This window comes from Lolium rigidum, chromosome 3 (genome assembly GCF_022539505.1).
Source record: "Lolium rigidum isolate FL_2022 chromosome 3, APGP_CSIRO_Lrig_0.1, whole genome shotgun sequence".
Lineage (NCBI taxonomy): Eukaryota > Viridiplantae > Streptophyta > Magnoliopsida > Poales > Poaceae > Lolium > Lolium rigidum.
The window spans coordinates 346,002,902-346,014,405 of record NC_061510.1 but is presented as its reverse complement, the minus strand read 5'-3'; the positions used below and the strand labels follow the sequence as shown (position 1 = coordinate 346,014,405).

Genomic DNA, 11,504 nt, shown 5'->3' with positions numbered 1-11,504 from the left:
CATAGGTGGTGACTCTTGTGTTGGTTTGATGAGTAAGGTGCTTGGTTGTCATGCCCTCATCCATAGCAATCCTTTGAGCATGAGGTGGCATAGCTTGGAAAGCAAGTCATGTAGATACTTTCATCCCATATGGCATAGAGATTATCCTCTCATATGATTTATTTTTAGATAGCCAAGTGGCATTTGTTACTAAATATCTTGTGGGTGGTTTTATTATTGTTGATGAGTCACTATATCATATTTGATTGGATTTATATTATAATATTGGTCAAAAGGTCAAGGTTGAAGGTTATTCCTCAAATTTGGATAGTTGGTTTTGATTTCACCAAGGCATGATCATATGAGTTTCAAAATACTCATAGTTAGTTTTATTCAAATAGTTTGAACTATAATTCGTAATGTAAATGGATTTAGTTTTATGATATTCCATATATTTAATAAGTTATGATTTAAATAAGCATGTGTGGCTTTTAAGCACTTTAGACCCTATGGTTTACCTTATTTGGTAATGAGTTTAAAATTGAATTAAACTACACACAAAGGTAGTTGCTAACTTTTAAGTGTTAATAAGTTAGGGTTTGATTCTTAAAGAATTTGTTGTTGTAAATCTAATTCCATTTGATCTATTCCATAGATCACAATCATCTCTACCCAAAATAAGGTTTTAGCAAAGATCACAGTGAAGTTTATAGCGCTTGACTTGATGATCTACTTCAATTCCAGCAAGTCAAGTGAAACTTCAGTTACTGTGGTAAGTTTTATTTGAAAGCGCGAAAAATCTCCGGATTTACTATGCATGAATGCAATGCACACTTTGGTGTTCTCTAATTTTGTAGCCTCTAAACCTGGGATATTACATTGTTGCTTGTTTAGGCATATCTATCACTTACTGGATTTACTGGTTCTTGATTGGCCTCTCTTTTGCCAGCATCACTTGGTCTATATACCAAGTGATGAATAATCCCTTTGGAGCATCTGCTCCATGCATGCTTTGTGTGTTTGAGCATCTTGACTTATGTCACCATGGTTGCTGGTTTGGTGGTGTTTTTGTACTTGCCGATGATTAGATGGTTGGTCGATATCACTCGTACACTCGGGGGTGGAGCAAGTGAGCCTGGTGTGATGGCACAAATATCAATATCTTGTGCATCCTACCTGGCCTCACTTACTCCATCCCTGGATGTTAACATTTGTTTCGACCAACAAAGTATGAGGCATTCCATTTAGTTCATACTATTCAGTTGTCTCTTATTTGAGTTGGCACTTCTTAATTGCATTGGCCGATGATTAGAATGTTTGGTCACTTGTACACTCGGGGGTGGAGCAAGCGAGCCTGGTGTGATGGCACAAATATCAATCTCTTGTGCATCCTACCTGGCCTCGCTTACTCCATCCCTGAATGTTAATATTTGTTTTGACCGATAAAGTATGAGGTATTCCATTTAGTTCATACTAGCTACTTCTTAATTGCATTGGACTTTCTTCCATTTTAGTGCCAATGATTAAATTGTTTGGTCACTTGTACACTCTGGGGTGGGGCCAGTGAGCCTGGTGTGATGGCACAAATATCAATCTCTTGTGCATCCTACCTGGCCTCGCCGACCCCATCCCTGAATGTTAATATTTCTTTCGACCAACAAAGTATGAGGCATATGATATCTAGTTGGGATACCACTTGGCTTTTTCTTCCATTTTAGTGCCGATGATTAGAATGTTTGGTCACCTATACGCCGCAATATACTTTGTAGACAGGCCCCCTTTCCCGGCCGCCGTTCCGTGAACGAGTCCTTGGCGAGACAACAACGCCGACCTACCTCTCCGGCGCAGAACCACGCCGGTCCCAGCCGCCTCCCCTTGTGGCCGCGTCTCCTGCGCTCGCGCTTTTCTCCATGGCCGGACCACGATTGGACACACCGAGGGAATAATGATAATCGCCATCACCACTATCGTCAGACTTCACAGGTGTAGAGTACTTTGCAGCAGATGCCACTTTTCTTCTCTCGCCGTCTAGTGAACGAGTCCTTGGTGCAAAGACCGTGTCGGCCTCCCTAGCATCATGCCGACCCCTGTTGCCGCGCTTCAGGCCGTGTCTCCCGCGCCCTGCACTCTTCGCCTTCTTGCCCGGTGAACAATAGACTGATCGTTGGAATAAGGAAGCCGATGACGGCCGATCGCAATCTAATCTTGCGACCGACCGTCATTGGTTTCCTTATTCCAACGATCAGTCTATTGGTTCACCGGGCAAGAAGGCGAACAGTGCAGGGCGTGGGACACACGGCCTGAAGCGCGGCAACACGGGCCGGCATAATGTTGGGCAGGCCGGCACGGTCTTTGCATCAAGGACTCGTTCACTGCACGGCGAGGGAAGAAAAGTGGCATCTGCTGCAAACTGCTATGCACCTGTGGAGTCTGGCGATAGTGGTGATGGCGATTATCATTATTCCCCCGGTGAGTCCAATCGTGGTCTGGCCATGGAAAAGAGCGCAGGAGACGCGGCCACAAGGGAGGCGGCTGGGACTGCCGTGGTTCTGCGCCGGAGAGGCAGATCGGCGTTGTTGTCTCGTCAAGGACCCGTTCACGGAACGGCGGCCGGGGAAAGGGGCCCCTTCGCAAAGTATACTGCGCGCGTATATCGCAACTATGGTTTCTGACCATAGTATTTGTGTTGACCAACAATGTATGAGGCACTTATTCCATTTTGTCATTCCATTTGCTTTGTTATTTTCAAAATGCCGATGATTAAAATGTTTGGTCACCGTACACTTGGGGGTGGCGTAAGTGAGCATGGTAAGATAGCACAAATATCAATCTCTTGTGCATCGGACTTGGTCTCACTTACGCCATCCCTGAATGTTAATGTTTGTGTTGGCCAACAATGTATGAGGCATTTATTCAATTTCTCTTGTGCATCGGACTTGTTTGTCTCACTTTCTTCCATTTTAATCATAATAGGAACCGGATGAAGACCCCGATGCAAGCGAGCCTGGTGGGTAGAGAGGAGGGAGCAAAGGAGGAAAGACTACTTTGTATCTTGAAATTGTGAATTTTGTATGAATTAAGAGTTGTATGCAAAACATTTGACACTTGCCACTATATATGTATCTCGATCGGGCTCTAAGTACTGTGATGATGATGTATAATGTTGCTATGTTATATGTGTCCATATTATATCTGTCTATCTGTCTATATTATACCTGTATACTATGTACAAAACTTGTATAAAAACTGTATAATACACCAGGGAGCACAAAATCGAGTATACCTGTACATTGTTCTGTGGCGCACCAAAATAGAACTCAGTGGCGCACCTATTTATGTGGCGCAGCTGGCCCTTATGCGCCACAGAACACCTTAATTCTGTGGCGCATGGTACGGTGCGCCACAGAAACCCTATTTTTGTGGCGAAGTTTCTGTGGCGCACCGCCCGCGCCACAGAATCATGTATTCGTGCGCCACTGATGAGGCTTTTCCTACTAGTGGCTAAAGCAGTCGTTGTGCGAAGGCATGTTCAATACTAGTTGTAGTGACTGTTTAGACCCAACGGTACTTCTCCACGGTATAAATAGTACCACTCCCCTGATTCATATTAAATTTTAGTAATATGGATGTATCTAGAACTAAAATATTCGTAGATACATCCATATTGACGACAATGAATATAGATCCGTTGAAGTAATAAAACAAGAGAAGTATAGCTAAAAATATCAGAAACTTTTCTCAGGTGCATATCCTCCATTTACCCAAAAATCACATTTTAAAATGCAAAAAATATGAAAAAAAAATCACATTTACATATCCCCATTTTATGTCCGCTCGTAAAGTTTCGGAAAAATCTTTGAATTTTTGTGCTCTATGTGAAAAAGAAAAATGTCTCGTGAAAACTCTTATCTGGCACCAAATTTTGTCCTTATTTAGCACGATATACAAAATCATTTTTATCGTGAAACAAGTTGGTGCACATATAGGTTGTGAAGATCTCGACGCAATTTTTTTTATAATATTTTAATATTTCGAGATACTAAATATATTTTAAATAAATAGAGCATAGGCACCCGAGAGCCAAAATGTTGTCTCTAAAAGAATGAGCTTTGTCCGTGTTTCTCAACTAAGATGTCTTTACTGCATTTCAATCAAAAAATTACTAAGAAACGGACAAACAAAACATTGACGAGACGTGACTAGGCCTGCTCTGTCCGACAAAACTATGCCATAGCCTAGGAATGGCATCTCCATTCCACTTAGTATGCAAGATGGATGACGTAAAAGAAATTGTTTATGAACATATAAATATTACTCGTGCTAGTGAAAAACACATAAGACAGGAACCAAAAGGGGATATAATTATGTTCATGAACTATTTGGCCACTCCAGTAACGACTTGTCGTGAATTTGGGTGATTGTCATTTCGGGTACCGACACTGACGAACGAAAAATTCCATTCTTGTATGAAGATGCAAGCATAACATATAAAAAAACAAAAATGGAATCCTTCCGTGTAAATTTTCCCTAAAGCACTAAGTAAGAACAAGAGAAAGGTCGATGAGTAAATAAGACACAACTAGTGAATTGGGAATATTCCAACTCCAAAGGAGTGTGTATGTAAACAATTCATTTTCTCATCACGAAAAAGTTTATATTCTACCCCTATAGGCTACAGGTTGTACATTCCAACCCAATTGACCTTCTACCAGAGTACCAGTACAGTGTGAAGTCATGGTTGAGCTAGAGTTGATGATACTATGTTTCCCAGTGACAACCCAGACGAATTACGTAGTAAGCATATGCTTGGCAGTATTTCTATGGCAAAACGAAATATAAACAACAAACTAGGAGAAACTGTCTAGTTATTGACTATATAATGTTTTTGATTCACTTCGTATTGCACTGAACTACAATCCATACTATTACCTAGTATTTTTTTATGTATAGATCTGCTTTCAAATCGAAAATTCAGTTCTGAACTTAGGTGTAGATGCTCCTGATTGAATAAAATATTCAAAAAATGCAAACAAATTAAAAAAAACTGAAATTTTTGGACAATGAACATGAAGAAGTGTCCTAACTTCACCCAAAAATCTCCATGATAACACATATATAGTGGTCTATGCAAAAAAAATACAAAATATGGTGTTATTTGGAACATCTAGATTTGTTACTTACATCACTCCGATTTGTCTTTTTTGCACATACCACTACATACGTTTTTTTCCGGAGATTTTTGGTGTGCAGTTAGAACACTTGTTCATATTCATTGTACAAAATTTTCAGATTTTTTTGAATTTATTTTCTATTTTTATTTTATTTTTTATTCAAGCACGAGCATCTACACCCAGGTTGAGAAATGCCTTGTCCATAAATTTAATATACACAAAGGTAAATGAGCTCCTTGTCTTTAAAATATTACTACCAGATTTACTAACGTACTATTTTATATCGTCATACTATTAGTACTTGTAGTGGTAATGAAGTAGAAAAAGAAAAATAAAATGTGTATATCAGAGACTACGTGAAATCCAATGGGAGAAAAATGAAATAAGAAATTATTGTAGTAATTATTTTTGTCTTTTGGCATTTGGAGTAGTACAGAGGACAAGAAATACACATAACGTATTTGAGATTGTGGTTTCGGTTAGTTCACCCAAAATATGAGTCTTTTCAACATAAGCAATAGGAAAAAGAAAGCTCCCATTTTTATAAGATTCAAATTCAAAAGAGTATGAGATTATGTTTTTAGTTGGTCCATAAGAAATAGTGCAATAATCTTTAGAGAAAATTTTCTTTGAATATATACAATGAATCAATTTTCCAGAGCACACATGTTTATCTTGTGTTTGGATTTCATCCCATTTGAATTTATAAACATATTCACATGTTCATAAAGTCATAAGGTTTTAAATTTTTCAGAATACGATTATGAAAACTCGATTGTCCTAGATGCAGTAGAAGTAGTAGCAGCAGGAGGAGCAGTAGCAACAACCGTGGTAGCAGTAGGAGGAGTAGTAGTTGCAGCAGCAGTAGTAGTATTGTTGTACCGATAGAGTGCGGTGTTTTTGTTATTGAGCTCAAGTGACTTCGAGGATTTTTTAACAATAGAAAGTGTTGTTAGAAGTTTCAAAAAATCTTTTTTTATACATACTTGCAAAATTGTGTCTCCAAAATGGAAAAAGGAAATTGATTTTTTTCTCGCATGTATTTCTTGTGTGTACATCACATATGAAATATAATCTCATAAAAATAGTTCATTGTACATATGTAATTGACTTTTTCCAAAATTTTAACATTAAACAAAAGAAAGTTTGTATATGAAACAAAATGAAGTTTATGTTTATTTAAAGAGCTACCTGGAGATCAAGAGCTAAAAGGACTACATGTGTACTGTTGTTGCTATTGTAACCTATAAGTGCCGCAACAATTAAGTCGGTTCATCATTTGTTGTGATCCATTGACTTTGTGACCTATGATTTTGAGTCACTAACTGTTGGGAATATACTCTAGAGGCAATAATGTATGATGCAATTTCCAATGTATTTATAAAGATTTTAAACTCGCACTTGTATGAACATTTCATATGTATCATCAAGTACGTGATTCGGTTGTGGGACTATGTATTTGGGGTCGACTGAGAATCAAACTGCATGACATGTATAAAAAAAGATGAGATTTCCCTCTCCGACTAAGATGATATGTCAGAAGCATGACTATACGTGACTTCGTTTGGTATTAACCGAGGTGAATCACATATCACATATCAAGAAAAGAGTTGAGCTATTAAAGGAATGACAACAACTCGTACATAGCTTGACAAGGTATATCGTGATGAAAACGGGACTTGGATGAAAGTCAGATTGAAAAGGTTTGTCTCCATGACTCTTTGGTATTTGGAGTCGGCATGTTCTGCGAGGAGTCGTTGCCGACTGATCGAATGCGAGTCAGACTCCAATCCAATCGTGTCTAAATCTCCATGAGCCTATTGGTCGCACAGTTAAGACGAGGAGAAAATAGGATGTGCTCTGACTACAAAGTGAGTCTGTTGGGTTAGACCCGAGCCAGACATGGACCAGGTCAGCAACTTAGACTCGCGGTGACCATATTAAGGTTACAATAAGTGGGCCGCAAGTGTTGTAAAACCCACAATTACTACATATATATAATGGGGCGGCGGCTGCCCAAAGTGCTTGGTTATACCGTTCCCATGTTTTGGAAACCCTAGCGCCACAGTCCCATCTAGCCACCGAACCGGATCTAGCAATCTGCCGCCGGTGCTCCTCCTCCTACGTGTGGATGCCGACCGAGGTGTTGTACGCTTAGCACTTTCACGATTGTGGGTAGGATTGGAGATTGCACTGCCACGACACGCTTCATCGAGATTCCGCACATGCACGTCTAGTGAAAATACTCGTGGCCTTCTACATAGATCTTAGTTGTTCTTACCTACACCTACATCTTTATTGAAAAAAAAACTACACCTACCTATATCTATGGGATAGGATCGGAATTCTTGTGGCCTTCTACCTCAGTTAGATCTTAGTTGTTCTTACCTACACCTACCTCTCTATCAAAAAAAAAAAGCTAGACCTACCTATATTTGTGGACTGTGGCTACTAAGCACAATCAAGTTACCATCATACGTATATGTTAGTTCATGGTGGTCGAGCCGTGCGCGCGAACCAGCAATAAGAAATGCCAAAGTATAAATAGAGAAAAAGGCGAAGGAAAACAGAGCATGGTGGCGGAGGCAAGTGGTGGGGGGAGCATGGGGCCCTCTCCTTTGGCCTTGGACGGCCAATGCCATCCAGTCTCTCTCCTTCCCCCCTGCCTACAAATAGCCCTCCGAGCTCACCACCCAAACCATCCGTGCCAGCAACAGAGCACAGCAAGAGCCACAAGTGATCTAGTAGATTGCAGAGCAGCAGCAAGACGTACTACACTAGCTAAATCAGCAGCTCCTTCACAGGGAGCAAGCTTCCCGCAGCTGCCACTTCGCATCTTCCTCCGCAAGTCGAAGATGTCGGTGGCCGTGTGCCGTGTCCCGGCGGCGTTCCAGGCGCCTACCTGGCTGCGCCCCGCCGAGCTGTACAAACCGGAGGTGGTGGTGGCTGACGACCGGCCTGCTCAGGTGGACATCTGGAATGCCATCCAGGCCGCCGGCGTGGACGACAAGGTGGCCACCGCCAAGAAGGTGGTCTCCAAGCCGTACGTCAGCCCGCGCGTGCGCCGGTCGATGAGCCAGAAGAGCCTCGAGATCTGCACCGAGAGCCTCGGCTGCGAGACCGGCTCAGGCGACTTCACCGCGTCGCTTGACGCCGTCGACATGCTTAGCTTCTTCGGTTCCCCTCTGCCGGCAGCGCCTGTCGAGGCAGAGGAGTCTTTCTGGCAGCACACTGCGGCCTACCCGGACGAACAGCCTGAAGCGAAGGACGACCTCGTGGCCGTGAACTACCACCGCTCGGGCGTGAGGCGGTCGCCGCCCCGCTCTTTCCCGCCGCCGTTGCCGTCCATGTCGAGCCGCGACGGGCCGTGCCTGAAGATGTGCTCGAGCCGCCAAGACGGGCGCCTCGTCATGGAGGCGGTGGTCGTGAGGCCGCGCGGGTACCTCCAGGCAAACCGCCAGGATGGTCGCCTCTGCCTCTCCTTCATCGAGTGCTCTGCCCGCGGGCAGGGCGCCGCAAGCATGAGCACCGGGGCGACCGAGGCATCGTCGTACTTCCCGATCGTGGAGGACAAGTGCGAGCAGGAGCAGGAGGTGGCCATGGAAATGGAGGAGGAAGACGAGGAGGAGGTGGAGGTGGTGGACAGAGGAACTGTCGTGGAGGTGAAGGTCAGCTCGCAGCCCCAGGCGCCCGCCGCCGCCAAGGTGCACCGGTCGACGCTCGTCATCAACAAGTTCGTGGGCAGCACGCCCTTCACCTTCGACCAGCCCCGTGGGCAGCACGCGGACGCGCCACTTCCCGAGCCGTCCGCCCGCGACGAAGCGGCGCCAAAGCCAACGCTGCGCCGGGTGCCCTCTTCCACGACGACGCTCGCCGCCGCGGTGGCGGTGGCGTCGACCGAGACCGGCTCACCACCCACTCCCTGCGACGACGACGAGGACGACGACGAAGGGTGCGGCGGGCAGCACCCGTCGGCCTTGGCGACCGCCGACAACAAGCAGCAGCATCTCCTCCTCTTCACCTCGCGGCGCGGCGACAAGCACGACCTGCTGCAGAGCGTGCGCCGGTGCCGGCAGCTGCGGCAGAATCCGCTCTTCATCCTCGAGCCGTACTGCATTGCCACATGAAAACCGCACGTGCGATCAATCACAGCAAGACGAAGAAAAGAAAACAAAAAAAACGAAAATCCGACATTGCACTGCTGGTAGTGCGATAGTTCGGTTGCTAGGCTTAATTTAATCGAGCACGCGCGCGCGGTGCTTCGCCGCCTACTATTCCCGGTTAGCTAGTCGATTAATAACCTTATTAGTCCATGGTCACCGTGTGGCTGCTGCATGCCGGGCTTTTTTGTGACACATGCCATGTGTTGCTATCTTTTTCCCGATCGATCGGTCGGGTCGGTGTTTGGCCCCGATCATGCAGCGGCTGCTTAATTGGCGCGTGACCGCGAGCACCTGCTCGTGCTGTATGATTCCCGGTGTGATTTGAGTAATTGTTCAATGAATTAACACATTGTTGGCTAAAGCTAGTGTGCCGATCCGGTGTTGCGTTGATGTGCTTGCCATTTTCATGCATACGCAACATGTGCAATGATGAGCTCGTGCTGCCTACTTGTTCTATATATCCGTCAGAAGATTGAGAGTGTGAGACAACGTACGTGCGTGTGCCCTGCCACTTCGGCATTCGGGTAACACCTCGTTTGGCTCACATCATTTCGGGCCGAAATAAAAAAAGAACTCATATGATTCAAATAAAAACTTGTTTAGGTGTGGCGGTGTCGGTTACGGAATTCTATTGAGAATTTTATGGTTTTCATTCTTTCCGGTACCTGTCATTTAAACATTTTTTTCCAAATAAAATGAAATGATGGTTGCCAAACGAGCTCTTAGCGATCGATCGATCCTGCGAAACAGATAGACGCACATGACACTTGTTTGCCACTCATGCCTCGACGCGTGCCCTTGCCTATCTCATGGAGAGAGCTTGCAACAACGAGCGTGCTCAAGTATACATCATCAAGGTTCATGCAATTCAGAGTGCAAAACAAATTTACTCTTGGAAAGAGGACAAGTGGCACCTCTCATTTCATTTCATTTCATTTCATTTGGCAGAAATGAAACAAAATGAAATTGGTGCTATCATTTTATTTGGCAAATCCACATAAATGATAGGTACCAAGAGGAATTAAGGTAAGGAATGGGATGGAATCCATGAAGTTTTCAATTGAAATCTGATACAAATTTTGTGGCAGCCAAACAGATTGATCCTTAAAATCACAAATAAATTCGTTGATTCCTTCCCCAATTGAGACCAAACGAGCAATGTTTTTGTTTTCGGTCATGCATCTCGCTGCTTTATGGCCGAAGAATCCAATGATGGAAAAAATAGGCATCTTCTCGACCAAAAGAAATGGACCTCATATACTGAATTATTCGAGTGAACAAGGTACCAAATGCCCAACTTGTGTACTGATTAGGTGACTGAAGACGTCGTCTTCACCTGATATCCTAGTGAATTTCCGTCAGCTGCTGTATTGGCAAGTTGCGGCGCCGGTTCTGCAACCAGGCTGTGATCCGTACGGTGGTTACGGACTGGCTGGCCGCCCGCCGGTTTCGGGGATAGGAGGCTGAACCAATCAAGGGCCAATCAGACGGAGCATGGAGGCTGGACGACCTGCACCGGAGCACAGTGTCCGATGGACGAGTTGCACGGAACATACACGCATGTCCCTAAATAGGTAGTAGTATGTTCAGTGAATATACACGATCCAATCATTTGTGTGGAATCATGAGTCGGCAGCCGGCATATTGCGCCATGGATTTTATAGTTCTTGCGGAAACATTATGTACAATGTGGATTATAGAACTGGTGAACTAGCATCTCAATCAAAGGTCCGAACCGATAGAATGGGATAGAGAAATCAGAAATATATTTGTATTTGAACATGGACTTGATCATGTCCCATGTAACCACATCACTACCATATTTACATACACACAAAGCGTTCAATGAAGACCATAGTTACAGAGCTTTAAGATAGATGAAGTCATTACATCGGACTAGCTATTGAGAGAAACACGGCATCTCGGTAAAAGAGACCTTAATAAGACGCACAAGATGTAGTACATGGGTATGTTCCCTGATGGATGGGCTGGGTACTACCACCCTTGTATCTATCTAACTATATGTTGGTTCTCTAATAAATTGGCTATTTGGCACTACATTCTACATTTAGTTTGCTATTGCACTTTATTGAAAAAATGTTCCTAATATGACGGCATGGATTCACATAGCAGGCTCACATGAAAATCATTGCTCCCATATATTCCTAGAGCCAACCTAAAGTCATACTCT

The 11,504-nt window shown here is 43.9% G+C and overlaps 1 protein-coding gene and 1 non-coding gene across 2 annotated transcripts; both read left to right on the top strand.

Annotated features, from left to right (window-relative positions):
- Positions 1 to 3,280: 3,280 nt before the first annotated feature.
- Positions 3,281 to 3,391, top strand: LOC124704987. Its single transcript, XR_007003839.1, has one exon. It is a non-coding gene; the product is annotated as a small nucleolar RNA SNORA5 (small nucleolar RNA).
- A 4,362-nt stretch (positions 3,392 to 7,753) lies between these two features.
- On the top strand, positions 7,754 to 9,423 carry LOC124697170 (protein FAF-like, chloroplastic). The gene has a single exon (XM_047229800.1). It carries the CDS (start codon positions 7,754 to 7,756, stop codon positions 9,275 to 9,277), a length of 1,524 nt encoding a protein of 507 aa, XP_047085756.1. The 3' UTR covers positions 9,278 to 9,423.
- Positions 9,424 to 11,504: the final 2,081 nt, after the last annotated feature.